Here is a 20,839-nt window from a genome sequence, read left to right on the forward strand (position 1 = left end):
AAAAAAATGAACTTTTGTACGTTACGTTTTCTCAATTACATGTTAGAACAACATATAATGGAGTTTGAGTGTGAGCAGTTTATGGGTGTCGGACGGGTACCGCACACTTTTATTATTTTATACGTTGTTAGGCGAATTGAAAATGGTTGTGATTCTGAAACATTTTTTTTTATAGACGCACTTTCTCTTTTGCCCTCCTGTGATGTAAATTCACAACGTTGTCCTTTCAAGTGTAAAAGAGTATACAAATGAAAGATTAAATTTGTAATTACACGTTACGATATGATTAAAAATGAAGTGTGAAAATCAGTTACCAATGAAAATTTGACTAAGTAAATGATGATTTTAAAAAGTTGGCAAACTAAGGATAACAATATAGAAAATGGTCCAAGTAGAAAATAAAGCCGACGAGATATTATTCAGTGCTCTTGAAACACCGCCATGGTTTTTTTTTTTTTGGGTCAGAGAAGCACCGTCATGTCATGTGGTGCTCTAGTTCTCGGGCCTAGTTTTCCACACAAAAAAAAGAAAAAAAAAACATGTGGATTTTTTTTGTCCTATTCAAATTTGTATCGCACTTGTTAGTTCTGCATCAAGATTTTCTGGATTATTGCTTCGTCTCAACGAAGGAAACCAACAAAATAAAAAAAATAGGACTTATACCCAAATATTTTGGAAACATCCAAGAAAAAATACAAAAGTACATAAACGAACAATAAGCTATTGACACAAAACTAATAAAAGATTTTTTTTAATAAAGAAAAAGAAAAATTTTAAGTTGTATGTTTTGGGGAAAAGCTATGGATACATATGAGTATGTACAGTATGTACATATCATGCACATTGATTTTGTAGAGTCCATTCAGATTTCAAAAAAGTGATTCGAACCGTCTATTATTTTTAAAATATTATTTATAAAATTCTATAAAAAAAATTAGCTCAATCACATATAAATAATAATTTTTTCAAAATTTGTAAGGTCAAAACTGAGCGGTTTGAAAACTAGGACCAACATATATAACGCAGAGTGTCTTTTGGAGGAGGAAACCTGGGGGTATTGAACAATTTTCCCAACCGACACCCTCTCAACTGTTTCCCGGGGGGCCCACCGCGCATTTCACCCTCGCCTGCACCAATCACGCTCCCGCTTCTGAACCGTTCTCAGATAACACGCGTCACCAAAACCAGTTCCCATGTGCTCCGGCGCGTCATGCATTTAAACAGATTAACCACTCACTCACCTTCTCCTACTCCCACAGCTACTCCATCCAAAAACAAACCCAAATTAGTAGAGAGAGAGAGAGTGTGAAGCAGAGAGGAACTGAAGTTCGACAGAGAAGAAGACGAAGCCGGCGATGGTAGACCGGATGCCTTAGCTTAGGTACCTACATTTTGATTCCCTTCGACACGTATACATACAAAGAGTGTATTCGTGTTTTACAAAGCGGTTAAGCAACGGGAAAAGGATCAATCTAATTAAGCAAAGCGAAGTTAATTCTTGGAAGGGAGGGTTTTACCAAATTTAAGCACTTTTAAAAGCAGTTCTCACGACTGCAAAAACTTTGCAGAGAGGAAACGAACGACATTTCAAGTTTTTTCATCGGAGATGGTCGCGATTCGAGGAAGAGAGTTCTTGATTCTGTCGGTGTTGGTTGTCGGCGTTCTTGTTACGTCGTCGTTTGGCTCCAACGTGACGTACGACCATCGAGCTCTGGTAATCGATGGCAAGCGGAGGGTCTTGATCTCCGGCTCCATTCACTACCCTCGCAGCACTCCCGACGTGACCTCTCTCTCTCTCTCTCTCTCTCTCTCTCTCTCTCTCTCTCTCTCTCTCTCTCTCTCTCACTCTGCTTATGTATGCTCCATCTATAACTATATAGTATATACTATGTGGGACAATTGGTGCAGATGTGGCCGGACCTCATTCAGAAATCTAAAGATGGAGGACTGGACGTGATCGAGACCTACGTTTTCTGGAACTTGCACGAACCAGTTCGAAATCAGGTGGGGAACTTTTCTTGCCATTAGCCTCCGTTGTTGTCAACGAAACAAAATCTTCTTTCTACTGCTAGTTGTTTGAAATTCCACATTATCGTCTGGGAGTATCTTCCTGTAGTGTATCAAGCGACCAAACAGGGAGTTAAATTAGCCTGAGTTATTGTAGTATATTCTACAATAGAAGTTGATCAAATTTTATTTTGGCTTGACCATGTTACAATAACAGTTGAATTATGTATAAAGGAGCACACATGAAAGATCTGTTTTGCTAAAAATGCAAAGAGATGGATATTTAAGCGATACTTTTATGTTTTTGTGGTAGTCACTACCTTTGGGAATTTTATCTCCTTAAGTATGATCTGTTTTAATTTTATAGATTTATTCTTTTCCTTGTGTAATTACGCAATGAGCCCAACCTTGAAGCCACTCCGCTCCCCAAACGGCAGGGATGGCCCTGGCTAGAGCATTCTTTCTTTAATCCGTCTTAATTTAACTTAGAGAGTTCACACGTTGGTAATTGTAGTAACTGTAGAGGGCCGCTTACAGATTCCAATGCCCATTGTGTTTTTTAGTAGGGTTTTTGTAACAGAGAGAAGAGGAGGAGGAGAGGCTGCGAGAGAATTGAGCGTTGTAATCTTATCATGTATATTCAGTTGTTCTTCCTTTCCCCGTGGACGTAGGCACTCTGCCTACTACTATAAGTTGTGTTATCTTGTCTCATGTGATTGTTTTTCATCATTTTCTTACTCTGCATGTGAAATGAATCCACTTACTCATGTATAGCACTTGTAGAATTACTCACAAGAAATGCACTTTGATGTATGCAGTATGATTTCGAAGGACGAAAGGATTTAGTTAAATTTGTCAAATTGGTTGCGGAGGCTGGTTTATATGTTCATCTGCGAATTGGTCCTTACGTCTGTGCTGAATGGAACTATGGGTAAATCTTGGACAATTTGTATGCGTATAAAATTCTCGTATCTTGTACTACCAACAAATATAGTATTAGTGAAATTCCTGGTATCAACATTTTTTTATCTACTTTTGAACAGTGGCTTTCCTCTTTGGTTGCATTTTATACCTGGAATTCAATTTCGAACTGATAATGAGCCATTCAAGGTATTCCCTCTCACTCTGTTCTGCTATTTGAGTTGCTGGCCCGCATTCACTCATTCATACTCCTTCTGTTTTAGGCAGAAATGAAGCGATTTACAGCCAAGATTGTGGACATGATGAAGCAAGAAAAGCTCTATGCATCCCAAGGCGGACCCATTGTCTTATCTCAGGTTAGTTTCTTGTTAAGAAATTTTCCATATTTCTGCAGCATTGTCTTGTGGGTGTTGTGCGGCTTTGTCTTGCAAATCCTGTTAATCAGAATACGACTTTCTAATGATTGAGGATTTGAGTACGGGGGAATTGTTTAAATTGTCTTTGCTAGATTGAAAATGAATATGGGAACATTGATTCAGCATATGGTTCTGCTGCCAAAACTTATATTAATTGGGCAGCAAGCATGGCTACTTCTTTGGATACTGGAGTGCCCTGGGTGATGTGCCAACAAAAAGATGCACCTGATCCTATGGTGAGTTTTTCTTCAAGTTCTCTTATGGTGTTGCTTTTTTACCTCTACAGCATGTGATCTATTGTAATCCAGAAATATGTCTATTCACTGATACCAATGATAGCAAGATGGTTTTTATCAAAGGTTATGTTGCTCTTCCTAATACGTATAGATCAGCCAAGATGTTTTTATCAAAGCTTATGTTGCTCTTTCATATAAATACAGATCAACACTTGCAATGGGTTTTATTGTGACCAGTTCACCCCAAATTCTGCCCAAAAACCAAAAATGTGGACTGAGAATTGGAGTGGATGGTAAGGGTAGCTGGCTTCTTAGTGGCTCACACACGGTTGCTTGATCCTTTTTCTTTTTCTTTCTAAACTGAGGTTGCCTGTAAGAAATTGCTCATATCAACATAAAAGATTATTTCGTTTATTGTTTTTATGTTTCCACCCTCTTTGGCCATCTGGCATGTTAGGTTTCTTTCTTTTGGCGGTGCTGTGCCCTACAGACCAGTGGAAGACCTTGCTTTTGCTGTGGCACGTTTTTTCCAGCGAGGTGGAACCTTGCAGAATTATTACATGGTATCTGTGTTGTCTAGAAAGCTATTGTACCTTTTATGAGCTTTTATGATAATTGCCTGATGCTTACGATACACACTCTGCTTGGAGTCCAATCTGAATGAAATTGAATGCCAGCTAAGTTATAATGGTTTTTGTTGCTTTACCAGTACCACGGTGGGACCAACTTCGGCCGCACTACTGGTGGACCCTTCATTGCTACAAGTTATGACTATGATGCTCCAATCGATGAGTATGGTACGTTTTCATGTTACATATTCAGAGGCTGCTATTGGTACTGCCTTTGAATAGGTTACTCAAATGCAACGTTCCAATCATCTGTCACAGCCCATATTCAACTTAACTAGTATCTCCAGCCTAATCAGAAAACTGAAAGAGTCTTAAGTGTTAATGTCAACTAGAATTGATAAGCGGGTGTCCTGGCTAGTTTAGTTGCACCTCGGCGAATCCCAAGGCCCTGAAATTAATGGCTAGGGAAACCTCCAATTTCAACTAATTAGTAGTAATTCTCCTTTTGTCATTTTTAATAGTTGAACTGAACCTTGTCTTCATCTAAAACATGCATTTAAAAATTTTCCTAATGTTGCAGGACTTATTAGACAACCTAAGTGGGGCCATCTAAAAGATCTTCATAAAGCCATAAAGCTTTGTCAAGAGGCAATGGCGGCCACTGATCCAACAATTACCTCTCTTGGTTCAAACTTGGAGGTACTCCTGTAAATCTCTACTTCCTTATCAGTGTCATGGGAACTTTTCTCTATGACTAGCTGTTGCTTTAATATTGCTTTTATAGTCAAATGATGAAGTTTCTCTGTTTCAGGTCAGTGTATATAAAACAGGGTCGGGGGTGTGTGCTGCTTTTCTTGCCAATGTGGGTACCCAATCTGATGCAACAGTGAACTTCAATGGCAATTCATATCATTTGCCGGCATGGTCTGTGAGCATTTTACCTGACTGCAAAAATGTAGTGCTCAACACTGCAAAGGTTAGCTTGCAATGGAGCCACGTAGAGAAGCACTTTGTGTACACTTTCAGTCTTTCAGTTTCAGACCATCTTCCACCCCCTCCTTTTTTGTCCTTTTCTTTTTGTGTCCCCTTCTTTTGCTTTTGTTTAATTTGAGGGAGATTACTTGGTACATTCTAAAGCATTCCCATTGGTTAGAGTTTATTCCTTCTGCTCCAGTTAAGGGTCTTTTTTCAACAGAACTCCAGTTAAGATGAGATCACCTAAAATTTGGTGTCTCTGATTTCAACAAAAAGGCAGCACTTCTTTGTTCTAATAACATCATAAGCTAAGGTTGAAGTTTTTCTGTGACAGATAAATTCTGTGGCTACAATTCCAGAATTCGTGCCTCAATCTTCAATCGATGATGTAAATCCTTCCGAAGCACTCTCTTCGGGCTGGAGTTGGTTTAATGAACGAGTTGGTATCTCAAGTGAAAATGCATTCACGAAACTTGGATTATTGGAGCAGATAAATACAACGTCTGACCAAAGTGACTATCTTTGGTATTCACTAAGGTATGAAAAAATATTGTCGTTATATATACTTAGTTACGGTCTGAAGCCTGTGTGGCTGTGTCTTTGATGTGATCAGTATTTCAATGATGCTACTGGATACTTCTTGCAGCTCTGGCATGCCAAGCATTGAACCGTTCCTTCAAGATGGATCTCAAACAGTTCTTCACGTGGAATCACTTGGCCATGCCCTTCATGCTTTCATTAATGGCAAACTTGCAGGTAATGGGAACTACAAAATGTTGCAAGAATCCAAGTTTTTCAGAAGTTTTTTTTTCTTGTGCTTTTGTTCAAGATATACTTTTCCTTTTAGAGACATATCGGTTTTGAACTTATTACTTGATTTTTGGGTGCTTTTTTCTGAGACTCCAAATTAATGCATCTTTGCTTAAAATAACAGCATTGGTTGCTTTTTCCTGACGGTCTCTATTTGTTTACTCAAAAGAAAACCAGTAATTTCTTAAAAGTAAAATTGTGAAATGGTTTGTTGTAGGGAGTGGAAAAGGTAAGGTTGCCTTGGAGATTCCCGTAACACTCGTTCCTGGAAAGAACACAATCGATCTCTTGAGTTTGACCGTGGGACTTCAGGTTCAACCAATTGCATTAGATTCTTAAGTGCTGATTCATTGTGTGGAAATTTCTTATCTGTTAATCTTTCAGTTCTCACAGTCAAAATACCGTGGACAGTATTATTATGGAACTCATTAACATTTTCCAGAACTACGGAGCATTCTTTGAGAAAGCAGCTGCAGGAATTACTGGTCCAGTGCAGCTGAAAGCTGGAAATAATGGATCTACAGTTGATCTCTCGTCACAGCACTGGACGTATCAGGTTAGTGTACACCAGAGATTTTCTTGGGTGTCCGATGCTATTATTTGGTCGGATCAATGCCTTAATATTCACTTATACTCTGTCCTTCTCTATCTTTTGGTGCAGATTGGATTGAAAGGTGAAGAGTTAGGTCTTCCAAGTGGAGGTTCGTCAGGTTGGGTATCAGAATCTACCTTGCCTAAGAAGCAACCCTTGATTTGGTACAAGGTAATTTTTATTTTGTGACATCAAGTAAAAACTAATATAATAGCGTCACTTTTACTTTACTAGTATTTAGCCAAAATAAGGGTTTCAGGGCAAAAATAGAGGTTGGGCAAGGCAAAAAATCTGAATTCTCTGCGGATCAATACCAGGTAAGCAATAAAGTTATAGGCTACAGAAGCTTAGTTAATGGACTGCAAAGAGGTGCAGAACGGTAATAAAGCTTGAGGCATGTGGACAAGTAATGCTATATAAGGAAGAAATTAGGGGAAGCATGACATAGGGGATGAGCTTACAAGTATTCACTGAAGAAAGTAGAACTTAGCACAATCACTTAAGAAAGTCGAATCAAATGAAAAGCATAGGTTTACATGCGGGTGCGATGAAGGAAAGGGCATTAGTGTCCTGGTACGATTGTCTCCGAAATCAAAATACTTGAAAAACATCATGTACACTACAATGGTTGGACATGAGCCAACCCTCGTGTGCTATGCATTATATATTGTCCTGAGATTAAGATTTACATCTCTAAGTAGTCTCAGTTTTGGTTATCATTGCATAACCATAATAAAGACAAGTAATTAGAAGTATGGGACATGTTGGGTTCATGAGTGCTCTTACGCCACTTGGAAATCGTCAATATTCTGTCTTTATCCTAGCTTACTTTCCCCATAACTATTTGAGAAGATTTTTTGTGGAAGACTTTTCGCACAATCCTTAAGATGCTTACAGAGGAAATGATACATGTTAATTCAGAGAAATTTTGATGCTCCTTCTGGCAATAACCCAATTGCTATAGACTTCACGGGGATGGGAAAAGGAGAGGCTTGGGTGAATGGTCAAAGCATTGGGCGTTATTGGCCAAATTACACCGCTTCAAGTGCTGGTTGCACAAGCTCCTGCAACTACAGAGGATCTTATAGTTCAAACAAATGCCTCAAGAATTGTGGGAAACCATCACAGCAACTGTAAGTTTTTGGCCTATTTTGGCTAAAGAAAATTATGGTACTTCTATTAAAGTCCTGGTTCTGACTTCTCTGATCTTGTAGGTACCATGTGCCTCGGTCGTGGGTAAAACCAAGTGGGAACATTCTGGTGTTGTTTGAGGAGATGGGTGGGGATCCAACACAGATAGGTTTTGCCACAAGACAAATAGGAAGCTTGTGCTCCCATGTTTCCGAGTCTCACCCACAACCTGTGGACATGTGGGATTCAGACCAAAAGACAGGAAGGAAATCAGGGCCTGTGCTATTACTGGAATGCCCTTCCCCTGATCAGGTCATTTCTTCAATCAAGTTTGCAAGCTTCGGAACTCCTAGTGGGACTTGCGGAAGTTTTACCCATGGTCAGTGCAGCAGCACCAGGGCTCTTTCCATCGTACAAAAGGTGCACTCCATCAAACTTTTCTAGAAACAGAATTTTGTAGGTTTTAGGTACATTATGGTGCGGGATTTGGTGATCGCTTCATTTCAATCTAAGCACCCACCATTGTGGCTCATAATTTTGAAAAATGTCCAGGCCACATATTTTGAAACAGGTTTTCTGTAGAAAGATTTTGTGCGTATGTCATTTTCCTTGAAGTAATCATCTTATATCTGTTTGCTTAAATGCAAAAAACAACAACAAAAAAAATTACAGGCCTGTATTGGATCAAAGAGCTGCAGCATTGGAGTGTCGATCAGTACATTTGGCGACCCATGTGTCAACGTGACCAAGAGTTTAGCAGTAGAAGCATCCTGTACATGAACTGAGACCTTGAAGTGAAGCATTGAACATCGGGGTTACAACAATAACAGACCCATCTAGTCCTCAATCGAGCATCGGGGTTGCGAGCAAAATATACTCCCCAAGTAAACATACAACAGAAATGAACTTTTAAAATGAATAACAGCTCTGAAAATGAAATGAATGATTTCCCAGTACCACTCGTGCAACAGTTTGTCTTATTCTTCAAAAAATATTGAAGATTGAGACTGTTAGTCAGTTGAAAGAGTGATGAAGCAGTAAATTTATTTGTAAATTATTGAACTCGAGGTCGTTCTCGTTAACTCTCTAAAGCAATGGAATCACACAAGTTGATCTCTTCATGAAACAGCGTACTTATGGTGACAAAAAAATGTTGGCACTTGGCAGTTTGTTTTCTTGAATTCTCTTTTAATGTATCCAGCATCTCTAGGTGTGTTTCTTCTCTCTCAAGAACATGCATCAAATGTGCCAAAGATTTTAAGGAGCTTGTTCTGCAGATTCACATAAAATCATTAATTTAACAGATGACTAAAACCACACGTCAATGTAATAAAACGCCGCTTAGGAATGATTCTTTCATCCAACCATTGCGTTTTTATGTTTGTCCTGCATTTGATGAAATAAATGTATCTTTAGGGTTCTCCTTGTCTCTGTTATCCTTTAAGGTAATTCTTGATATTGGCATAGCGTTGTAAACGAATTTATCTACTATCTTGGTTGGCTCTCTAAAAGCTTATTTCAGATGGTCTTGTTTGGCAAAGAAGCAAATTTTACATGAAATGAATTTGTTTTCTCGATCGGTTCATTTGGACACATAATCAGGGTAAATTTGAATTTGAGCTCGTTGTGTCTTCAAAGCAAAGCATGAATAACCCATTGTACCCAACTTGACTAGGCTCATCTACATGTAAATACAACATTCTTACTACAACGACAATAAGTTGAAAGCTTATGTGCTTGTATAGATTGGGCAGCTATAATGCCCTTATTCACACGATTCATTCATAATACAAGGAAAATGATAAAGCGAAAATTGTTTTTGTTAATGCCAAAACTTTAGTGCATAAGAGTATTGGACGATGCACACTATACAAGACTCTCATGCGCTGAAGTTTTGCCATTAACTAAAAAAAGTTTTGACATTATCACCACCCTAATACAAAAATAAAGACACCGATAAGAAAATCCAGTGTTCCCCATTGCCGGAACTCCGTAGCTGTAGGTTGTTGTGGCAAATGGGATGGCTCCTTTGAGTCCTTAGATTGACGCAGCTTCAGATTGTCTCTGGAACCTGCAAGCCTTGCAATCAGGGGAATCAAGAGAGAGAGTTTGGTACTTGTCTTCCCCACCCAACATAGGCATGAACACCCCCTTCTTGGCTGGGCTAACATAACCAGGCCTGTAAGTCTTCCCTAGAATTCCTTCGACGAGTTCTGAGAGATCGAAGAACTTGAACTGCGTCTCCAGATGAGCAAAAGCATCGTCAGCTGGTATCTGATAGTTGTGGATACGGTTATCTTCTTCTCCTATAGGGACAACCTGTAGGAGGATTTAGTGCACAATATTGTCAAAGACAGTACACTCAAAAGATCAGAAAATCAGATTGACAAATTGGAAACGAATAACACGTAAAAAGATACTTCAACATGGATCAAACAGAAGAATGGAAGTAAGAAAGGTCTGAGACGATGAGAGTTACGACAAGTTGCTGTCGCGAAGCAGTGTTCTGTCTCTTTTTATTCAGGTCCTGATTGAATAACACAAATCCCAGAAAAAATTCGAAACATGTAAGCATCATCTCCAATATTACCTTGACATCCATCTGCACCAGCCCAGTGACCGTCACTCTTACGCTGTTAGCATCACCAGTTCTCTCAACCACCACTTGCCTCTCGTCCGAGTCAACCCTCCATTCGGCATCGCCAGTGGTGGGGACGGAAATCTCCTCGCCGTCCCACTTCACAAGGAGGGAGTCGACGTCGTCGTCCCAGTGAGAAACTCTTTTTGCTCCGAGGACAAGGGTGTGAGTGTCGAACATGACGGAGAGCGCTTGAACCCATGTGTAGTCCCGACGCCTTCCCTGTGGTCTAGAGCCAATGAAGTGAGCGTTGATTTGAAGTTTATCATCAGAGACGACGGCGAAATTTCCCCCCTTTTGTCCGTGGAAGTAGAACATAACACCATCGCCGCCAATAAAGCGAGGGTCGTAACAAAGAGCACCAAATCCGTTGCAGTTGGGTTTCAACGCTGCCAGAAAACTTTGAGTGTCAATTTACATTGTTTGTTCATAATGGATGCAAACAGTGGACGATTGAGAAAGATAGACATGTTGAATTGGCCAGTGATTATCCGGGCCGAATATGTGAATGCACAGCACTTCTAGTAAGGAATCCCGTACACTTTTTGCGAGCAGACTTCTAATCTCGGGATCCGATGGCCGAGATTAGAGGCCCGCATGTTAACAGAGTGCGGGATCCCTTAGGTGAAGCGCCGTGTATATTATATATGGTTAGGAGAGCTTACTTCTGCAAGTGGCTTCACACTTGCTACTACAGTCAATAAAGCATCCTTTAAGGATCTTGTGCAGAGGCTTCCTCTTCGGGCATTGCAGCGGGCACACCAGTATCTCGTTGTAACAGTCTGATCCCTTGAGTTTGCAGATCGCTTGTTGTTGGCCTAGAGCTGTCAAGTAAGGCAGAAGTTTGACACCGGTCTTCGTCGATGTCATGGGTGGCGGTGGTGGAGGATGCTTGTGGTGATGATGTGGCGGCGGCGGTGGAGGATGCTTGTGGTGATGATGTGGCGGTGGTGGAGGCGGCGACTTCTTGTGATTATATGGCGGCGGAGGTGGAGGCGGCGGTGGAGGATGCTTGTGGTGATGATGTGGCGGCGGCGGTGGAGGATGCTTGTGGTGATGATGTGGTGGTGGTGGAGGCGGCGACTTCTTGTGATTATATGGCGGTGGCGGCGACTTGTGATTATATGGCGACAGCGGTGGTGGTGGCGATGGTGGCGGTGGAGACTGATAATGTGGTGGCGATGGCGGTGGTGGAGACTGATAATGCGGTGGCGATGGTGGTGGAGACTGATAATGTGGCGGCGGTGGTGGAGACTGATAATGTGGTGGCGGTGGAGACTGATAATGTGGTGGCGGTGGTGATGGTGGTGGTGATGACTGATAATACGGCGGTGGTGGTGATGGAGGTGGTGGAGACTGATAATGTGGTGGCGGTGGTGACTGATAATGTGGTGGCGGTGGTGATGGTGGTGGTGATGACTGATAATACGGCGGTGGTGGTGATGGTGGTGGTGGAGACTGATAATGTGGTGGCGGTGGTGACTGATAATGTGGTGATGGTGGTGGTGGAGACTGATAATGCGGTGCCGGTGGTGGTGGAGACTGATAATGCGGTGGTGGTGGTGGAGACTCATAATGGTTGCCTCCGCCTTGAGCACAAATTGCTTCCATGCAGATGATGAGCACAGTAAGGGATAAAACTGCAATGGATGACTTCATCTTGCCTTTCCGGGGGTAACAGCAAGATGAAGGAAGGGAGCACTGCTGTATTTGGGTTTGACATTTGGAGTCTTTTATAACGGTATGTTTAGGGGCCAAAGAAAGGCCTTTGAGTCCTCCTGAATTCCTGCCACTTTGCTTCTAACAGAGAATTCGCCAGCCCTTGTTCTTTTTCTAGTGTTCTGACCAAATGCATTTCTTGATCAAATGGGTTCACATTCGTGAATCCCTTCGCGCATTGTTCGGAATTCGGATAATATTTTGAGTGATGAAATTCACGCTAAGTTTACCTTATTGACTAAACAGGCTAAAGGCCCTAAAAAAAATACGAATTTTTTGAGACAAGTCATTCTCCTCTCAATACATCTATTAAAAGTTCGTTTAGCGGAAATAACTCTAAAGTCCTAAAGCTATAGATAAACTTTTTCGGAGTAAGATTTCATTTACTGCCAAATCATTTTTCTTTCCTGCTAAATTGCTCTTCAAAATCATGATTCATTCAACCAAATACAAAGGGTTGCATTTGTATGTGGTTTTTCAGAAAAAAACTTTTCCTCTTCCAATGAATTGCTAGCTAGCTTGTTGAACTGGGTGGGTTTTTGCAATTCGAGATTATAGCTCAAGCAGTGTAGAGAGGAAGTAAGTTTGTTGGCAAATGGTTTTGACCATGTCAATCGATGGTTTTGCACTCAAAATTAAGCTCAATAAGTGCGGAGAAAGCAAATCAATGGGTCCACTGGCAATTGGTAATTACAGAGGCATGCGAGCCTTACACTTCGTTGAGTTTTTCCGAGTCATCGGAGAGAATTTTGGAAGTTTTCAAGCCAATTGAGACTGAGGGGAGAGAGAGAGAGAGAGAGAGAGAGAGAGAGATTGCGTACGTTTGTCTGTTACTGACTTTCTTCCCTCGCAAAGCCGTGTTTGCGTGGCGCAGCCTCTAAAAGCATGTTCACTGTTAAGTCTAGGGATGGCATTCTATACTAGGAGGGCGTTTCTAAACTAAATGAACTAAAGCTCGTGTTTTATGATTTCTAGCAGCCATTTTTTACACATGAATCAACTAAAATATAATTTAACGAAAATAACTTGATTATTGTTAATTAATCTATAGTTCAATAATATAGTAGAAAAGCGCCCTAAACTGATTGTTAATCGAATCAAAATGAATCTATCAGGACGATTTTTAACCAATTTTTTAAACTGTGGTTATGATTTTGATTTTTAATTTGTAACAATCAACCGGTTCGGTTTTGGTTTTGGATTCGGTTTATATCATAACCGCACCGAGAAACAAAATATACCCTTATATATAACTCTTAAATCGCTTTTGAGTTCCAGCTTTGTTGTGAACTATAAATCTGTCTCTGTTTGAAAGATTGATTCAGTTTGTGTTAATTGCACTTTATAATTTACATTGTTCTTAATGTTTTTTTCTGTCCCTTTGTGTTGTTGATTTAAGGTTAGGTGGTGAAAAATGCTGACCACTGGTTTTGGTAAAAAATTGAACCAAATCGGTAACCGACGGTTTTTGTTATGGTTTAGATAAAATAAAAAAAAAAAACTGTTGATTTAGGTATAAGGTTCGATTTTGGTTTTAGTTATATCAATAACCATACTAAACCGCACCGTTGCCCTCTCTACGTTCACACGCTGATGTTAAAACTGCTTGGCAAGAATTATTTTTTGCTGATTATGGTGTCATTTTAGCAGAACTATCTTTCTCTTCATATTGTTTATTATTCTTAAAATCATTCAGCATGTTGTTTTTTAAAAACAACATAACATTTCTCTCACTTTTCAACTATTTTCTCCTCCTCATATTGTTTCCCTTCTTTCTTTACTAATAGCATTTCTTAACAAGAAGTTTAGTTTGACACTTCTCGGTTGAATTTCGAGATTTTCATGTTTTAGACGTTTTTAAAGTTGGCTGTCCGGTATATATAGAGAATCTTGCAACACATTCTGCCAAAGTATGAAAATGGCAAGGTAGAGTTTGGAAATTGCAACAGTTTTGTGATTATTTTTCTCAACCTGTATTCTAGAAATTATTTTCTCAACTGTTTTATTGTTCAAAATATATGGGGTTTACGTCTTAAATCGAAAAAATAAAAGCCAAAAGTTATGGGTGACTTGTAAGGGATAAGTAAGCTTCTTTCCGTACCACTACAGGATACAGATGGAGATGTTAAATCTGTTATCTTACCCTTTTCCATCCCAGAAGTCACCTCTTTTCTTCATTGTACTCTCTTAGGTCACCTTTTTTTTTCTATGGGTCCTTCTATTGAAGTACGCCAAGAAAATGACAAAAAAAAAAAAAAAAAAAACTTCAATACACATTTTCTACTTTTCAATACACTTACCACAACTTCCGATATACTTTTAAACCTTAACGACAATTCATTAGGCTATTTTTAGCATTTTCTTCACCATTATTGGTAACTGAAATCTGCCACATACGATGTCATTTCGAACCTTAACGACAATTCAGTGGGCTATTTTTAGCATTTTCCTTACTATTATTGGTAACTAAAATCTGCCACATATGATGTCATTTCGAACCCACCCTAAGGCTAGGGAGTTGGGATCAAGAGGGGTAAGTTGGACATTATTTGCACAAGCGTATCAGCCTACAAAGAATTTGCGACACAGTAACGGTACTAATGAAACATTTCCACATGCTAAGAACTTTTATAAGAATAAAATGAGTAACACAAGCAATCTGGTAAATTCTGAATAGTCAACTCTAGCACAAATCCAGCCATAGATATTTAACAAAACCATTAGTGCCGAAAGTTCACTCATTTTAAAGGAAAACTTGTGAAAATGTTATAAATAACTTCCAATGTTATGTACAATTCCAGGAAGCCAGAAAGATCAAACTAACCACTCGGAAAAGATAAACACAGACAACCTTGAAGTATATCGACCGTCTTGCAACACAAGTACCAACTAGAAATTTCGGGTATACGAGAGAACAAAATAAAAGAGATGCAATATAAATACCTAATCAGAATCTCTCATTTATAGCCATTTGTTATACCATTGCTTTTTCTACTGATATACGGGGAGATCAGTTCTAGATTTTTGGAACTCTCCTCCAACTGCACAGATGCTACTTGAGGCTCCTTCCCCAACTTCATCCACCATCTTCAAAAAGTAACTATGCCTGCACAAGCAAATATTTAGAACCTCAAGTAAAATCATATGATAACAAATGGAACATGGATGCATACCATCGTGTGTCCGCGGTCAATTCAGGATGAAAGGCAGTCGCTAGCAAGTTTCCTTGCTTCACAGCCACGATCACTCTCTCTCCAGAACCAGTACTTCCCTGGAACATAGCAACCGTTATTTGAGCTGTGACAAGAATTGATATCAGGGAACCCCCAAAGCCCACGGTTTCAAAAAGTCCCAAGCATTCAACACCGTGTTTTCGGGTAGTCCATGCTTGAATTGACAGCAAAGTTCACCTCCATCATTTCGATATTCCATGCTCTTTTTTTATGAAAGGCGGTATCCAATGCTTAAGATGTATGATCTTGTAATATATCATGCTTAACAGAGGGTTGTCCTAACTCCCAACAAGTGAAAATTAACAGTTGTATTGGGTCATGATATGGGGAAAGACACTAGTGTATTCCACCACTATATTGAGAAGGTAGCCATTACGTAGAATTTTTTTGTTTTTATCAGCCATCATGCTAAAAAAATATGCTTTGAGGTATGGTCCAACACAGACTTAATGAAAACAACATTTTTGGCCACGAACATATTTTCATGATGGATTATGTGTACCTTTGAAATGCATGATGCACCCATGTTTAACACATTTCTGGATCACTGTAAGCCTAGGGAACGAAGGTTCATTATGCTACGCTACCCTGTGTGAACCTATTGCATTAAAAAATGAATGGTCCCGTTAACAGGAAGTATGTGGAACCTAATGGCTATCCCCTGACAACCTTCTAAAGTAGCAAGGATGCAGTTATGTGTATGTGCTCATCTTCTATGAGTATAAGGTTGTACGAGTATAAGGTTGTACTATTAACAAACTAAACTCTCAGAGCTCTCTGATACACTCTCTACAGGGTTGGACGCTTCATTTCTTGTGCAGCCTCCCCATAGTCTCCAACTGCCCAACACTTTTGGTGTGTTTTGCACCACTCCACCTAACCTCCACCGTAATGACCACAGAAACCAGGTGGCAGGTATTAATAAATTAAGACAACAATACAAACAGAATAGCTTATAAGAGGTAATTATTTTTTGCTGAGAATAAAAAAAAAGCTGTAAGAAGAAAGTACTCTTTAGATGTAACGACATAGTAGTAACTTAACCATTTTTTGTGTATTTTAGGAGAAATGAGTTGACTTCGCCATATGCATCATATTGTAGATCTGCATGTTGTATTGCACAATGTTCCACCCTTTGTTCCATAACAGCAAGGGTACCGTACAATCAACATGGTTGACCACATTTTCAAGCTTTATATTAGGTATTGATCAATTGGAATACACAAAGTTAGCAGGAGAAAAATCGCAACTTCACAAGTTCAATCTGCAGTAGAGCAACAAGGATGACACCCCAGGGTCGAATGCATACTTATGTTATTAAAGAAAAGAGTTTAGGTTCATGGCCAGTGACGACGCTATTAAGGGAATAGTGGGGTCAGGCAACCCCATGGGACAACAAACTCTTACACAACCCCTTCGATTGTGTGAAAATGGCTTCAAACCCTTTGGGGGAACAGTAATTATGTGCATGTGGAGTGCCAAATTGGATGCCAAGTTTAACTATTGTTCAAATGGAAATCCAAAATACACCCCTTGAACATCTATTTATACCCACTACATGACTTATGTACTGATCTTGATCTTTTATAGCACTTCATAAGACGAAAAAAATTGGTATAAGGAGAAATTTATTGGATACATTTACCAGCACCTTTACAATACAATACACATTTTTGCTTTTTAAGAATAGACCATACACATTTATGCATACAAACATAATTTCAGAGATATGTAATACATATTGCAGGTTTACATAATCCATATCTGTGGTGCTATCTTTTATGGTGTTTGCATTCTTTTAATAGCATTTTCAAGTCTTCTTTCAATGTAAACAGTGTATGTATCGGACCATCATAATTATAACACCACCGATTAAAATGTCTGGAGTCGCCCGACTCGCCACTGTTCACGGCCCTTCCCCAGGATTCATCATGGACCATAAGAAAATTGTTTAATCTCATATAACTGGAACAACCACTAAGCAAATATATGGTAGGAAAAGGGGAGGATGTTTGGGAAAGGTGGGGAGTGGGGGAAGCTGGTATCATTTCTAATGGAGCTTGGGTTTGGCCCAGAACAAGGAATACAGTAATCCAGCATATCATTAGAATACCCCCGCAACCATGGCTCCCAGTGTTGAGAATTCTGATGGTGTGTCATGCCTGCCTGCAGCAAAGGGGTTTTCAGTCGTTCAGCATGGAATCCCATTAGAGTCTGCCATCCTAAAGTGGATGACAGTCCCTCAGCATCAATTGTTTGGTGAAACAGAATGTTCCAAGGTGGTCTTTCATTTTATGGCTACGCTGCCTAAAGAAGTTAGCCACTACAGGAGGCTGAGATTATGGGGTTTGGGTATTGATGATAGTTGTGTCCTCCGTAACCAACAGCTAGAGAACCATGATCCTTTGTAGGAACCCTTTGTAGTGGGACTGGCTCGATTGGGAGCTAAACTGGGTTTTGCAGAATACTGCAAAGAAGGGTTTGGTGGATGTGTTTTATAACCTTTCACTTGCTGCAGTGGTGTATTCCCAGAATCTTCAGAAACAAGGCCAGAGATCAGTCCACTCTCTTCAGAATTATCGAACAAGAGTCAAGGGGGGAGGCTATGTATATGGAGAGCAGTCAAGGATACTCATAGGAACAGAGCTATGTGCTGCCTGGGGTGGCCACACAAAGATCCTAGTCTAGAAAGAAGATTGGGCACGAGTCTGTTATTTAGGCTTTACTTTGTTCACTTTGGTTGTTTCCTGGTATTTTATAGCCAGGATAGCTTAGGATGATAGTTGTAAAGCCAGGGGAGTACCCCTGAAGTTTCGTAGGACTGTTTTTAAAAAAATAAAAAAGTTATGACATGTAAAGAAACAAACATGCACAGCGAAAGCAGAGCCATCCAAATACTGCTTGCACAAGGTAAGTCCATTGCGTAGAACTGTTTTTTAAACTATAGAAGAAACTATAGCATAGACAAAAATGAATGAGTTTCTTAATTTTTTCCTCTTTCATTATCGGAGTAAAAAGAAGAGACAAGGACAGGTTTATTATTGTTCCTATCCACTTTCAAAAAATCTATTGGGGTTGTTAAGTATCAAAATTTGGATATCTATAGACGCATGACATTGAAGTTCGATCAGCTAAAATAAAAATAATAAGAGCATATAGCAAACCTCTGTGCTTTCGAGAGCCAGATTTGGATCGTCTGCTTTGTTAGACGAGAAAGGAATATCAGCCAGAACCACAACTTCTGGTCCAACTTCAAGAATTGCAGGAGCACGGATAAATACGGCACGGAAAGTAGGAGGACCACCTTCTTTATCTGCAATCTGAGGTACTGGAAGCTCTGCTTCAAAACTCTGGATCTGTATATTTTCCAATTTAGAGACTAAAATTGGTTTTGTACAAATACATATGCATTTCAGAAAAGTTAACTGGCACATCCTCAGTCCAGGAGACCAAAAAAAAAGACATTCACTGCTGATGTGGCTTTGAATACATGAAATACATAGCGAGCCCAAACAAGGAACAGAGTGAAGAAAGTATAATTCCAAATTGCTAATTAAGACTTCAGGTGCACAAACTAATCCGCGAAGGTAACCACAAATCCTAAATATCCGGTGAAATAAAAAAAAAATACAGTAACTGCAAGATAAACATTAAATACACAGTATGTGACCTAACAGTTTAGTTGAACTTTTCTGAACCAATGTCCAAATTTATACTATCTAGCTAATTTGTATCCCTGGTAAACATGACAAACTTAAAGATGCGTGTACTGAGAATTACCTGACTGCCAAAGAAGTTCCGGTGCACGGTACAATCAAGGCCCCCTATTAGTTCCTGTCCTCCACTTTTCTGGCCTGAAAGGTATATGCCATGCATGTCGTATTCAATATTTAACAAGATACATTGTTCCTGAATTAATAAATAATACTGTACAACTGACTTCTACAGATGTCATTGCATTATTGATGACTCCATGTATACATGATGAAATAGAAAGAAACCCACCAGTAGCTTTGTTTGCCAAGAAGATAAGCCCTGCACATGTCCCCCAAACAGGCTTCCCCATTTTTACAAACTCACGTAATGCAGGAAACTGCCAGTGACGAAGAAACAAAAATAGTGATGATAATGAAAACAGCGAGGCATGACTTTGGCTGAAAGAGACCGAGGAAATGAACGAAGGTTTTTGTTGTTTTTCTTTTATCTAAGTAGTACTCAATTTGTTGTAAGCAATAGAGAATAAATGTCCGTAATCAGTGAAGAAAAAGGGAAAGTTTCGACTGTTTGATTGATTTGTTGAGCCAACCAAAACAAGCAGACCATTTTAATGAGTCACCCCAACTACTGATGCTCAACCCTTGGGCACTATCTAACCGAATTTAAATCAAGGATTCCAAGTTCAGTTTCACCAATAATACAAGAAGCCTAGCTCGTGATAGTAATTTGATGAAGGATAGGATTCCAAAATATCTATTGTTACGTTATCATTTCAAATTCATTATGAATAAAACTCCCAAACTAAACGCTGAAATTCATGTGATTTGAACTATTCTCATTGATAAAAGCAGAGTCAAATCCCTTTAGGCTTTACTTTAAAATCTGCGACTATCAGACAAGCGAGGATTACAAGTATATGAGAGCGTGTTTGCACGTGTAGGGAGAAGAGAGAGAGAGATAACCAGGTTGTGGTATTCAGCAAGCTTGGCCATAGTGGTGCTTTCCCCTCCGGGTATGATGAGGGAGGTCACGCTCTGCAACTGCTCGGGTTTCCTTATCTCCACCCCCTTCACCCCAAGTCTTCTAAGAGCTGGAGAGAGAGAGAGAGAGAGAGAGAGAGAGAGAGAGAGAGAGAATTCAACTCGATGATATACATTATATGTATTGATTGATAAATATATATATATATATATATATATATAGAGAGAGAGAGAGAGAGAGAGAGAGAGAGAGAGAGAGAGAGAGAGAGAAGAGGAGTGCCTGCGATGTGTTCGTTGAAAGAGCCCTGCAAAGCGAGGACGCCGACGGCCATTGCTTGTTAAACGCCTGGACTCAGAACGCCCACAGAGCCGCCCCTTCGTAGATGTCTTCACTGAGGAGTATATGGAATCAGGAAAAACAACCCGGCCCACAAAAGAGCCGTGCTGAACTTTTGGGGTTAATTGCAACTTTATTCCCTAAACTATCACTGTGTTGTATACTTAGTCCCTCGATTTCTATTAAATTGTCTACCTAAACACGTGTCCACTCAATACCAAGATGCATCATGCATATCCACCCAAACACAGTTTCGACTGATCAGACCCCAAAAAAAATCACTGCTCGATTTCTATTAAATTGTCTACCTAAACACGTGTCCACTCAATACCAAGATGCATCATGCATATCCACCCAAACACAGTATCGACTGATCAGACCCCCAAAAAAATCACTGCTCGATTTCTATTAAATTGTCTACCTAAACACGTGTCCACTCAATACCAAGATGCATCATGCATATCCACCCAAACACAGTTTCGACTGATCAGACCCCAAAAAAATCACTGCTCGATTTCTATTAAATTGTCTACCTAAACACGTGTCCACTCAATACCA

The 20,839-nt window shown here is 39.7% G+C and overlaps 3 protein-coding genes across 4 annotated transcripts; 1 reads left to right on the plus strand and 2 right to left on the minus strand.

Moving 5' to 3' along the window:
* Positions 1 to 1,148: 1,148 nt before the first annotated feature.
* On the plus strand, positions 1,149 to 8,783 carry LOC131314860 (beta-galactosidase 8). 2 transcript variants are annotated; one of them, XM_058343759.1, is made up of 19 exons: positions 1,150 to 1,780; positions 1,909 to 2,004; positions 2,826 to 2,938; positions 3,051 to 3,117; positions 3,192 to 3,284; positions 3,437 to 3,580; positions 3,785 to 3,873; positions 4,038 to 4,143; positions 4,290 to 4,377; positions 4,730 to 4,848; positions 4,961 to 5,125; positions 5,459 to 5,661; positions 5,771 to 5,880; positions 6,152 to 6,246; positions 6,377 to 6,490; positions 6,596 to 6,697; positions 7,448 to 7,659; positions 7,741 to 8,077; positions 8,330 to 8,783. In XM_058343759.1, exons 1-19 carry the CDS (start codon positions 1,607 to 1,609, stop codon positions 8,435 to 8,437), a joined length of 2,535 nt encoding a protein of 844 aa, XP_058199742.1. In that variant the 5' UTR covers positions 1,150 to 1,606; the 3' UTR covers positions 8,438 to 8,783. The 2 variants fall into 2 exon arrangements, with proteins under 2 accessions (XP_058199743.1, XP_058199742.1); XM_058343760.1 differs by lacking the exons at positions 3,785 to 3,873; positions 4,038 to 4,143 and having other exon boundaries at positions 1,149 to 1,780.
* Positions 8,784 to 9,376: 593 nt separating this feature from the next.
* LOC131314862 (uncharacterized) lies at positions 9,377 to 12,816 on the minus strand. Its single transcript, XM_058343761.1, has 3 exons — positions 10,961 to 12,816; positions 10,248 to 10,684; positions 9,377 to 9,976 (listed from the first exon to the last, which is right to left on the minus strand). Exons 1-3 carry the CDS (start codon positions 11,952 to 11,954, stop codon positions 9,695 to 9,697), a joined length of 1,713 nt encoding a protein of 570 aa, XP_058199744.1. The 5' UTR covers positions 11,955 to 12,816; the 3' UTR covers positions 9,377 to 9,694.
* Positions 12,817 to 14,755: 1,939 nt separating this feature from the next.
* On the minus strand, positions 14,756 to 20,370 carry LOC131314864 (probable pyridoxal 5'-phosphate synthase subunit PDX2). The gene is made up of 7 exons (XM_058343765.1): positions 20,225 to 20,370; positions 19,927 to 20,054; positions 19,253 to 19,340; positions 19,028 to 19,101; positions 18,412 to 18,603; positions 15,188 to 15,285; positions 14,756 to 15,120 (listed from the first exon to the last, which is right to left on the minus strand). The coding sequence occupies exons 1-7, from the start codon at positions 20,274 to 20,276 to the stop codon at positions 15,006 to 15,008; spliced, it is 747 nt and encodes a 248-aa protein (XP_058199748.1). The 5' UTR covers positions 20,277 to 20,370; the 3' UTR covers positions 14,756 to 15,005.
* Positions 20,371 to 20,839: the final 469 nt, after the last annotated feature.

The sequence above is a fragment of the Rhododendron vialii genome, chromosome 13a (assembly GCF_030253575.1).
Source record: "Rhododendron vialii isolate Sample 1 chromosome 13a, ASM3025357v1".
Lineage (NCBI taxonomy): Eukaryota > Viridiplantae > Streptophyta > Magnoliopsida > Ericales > Ericaceae > Rhododendron > Rhododendron vialii.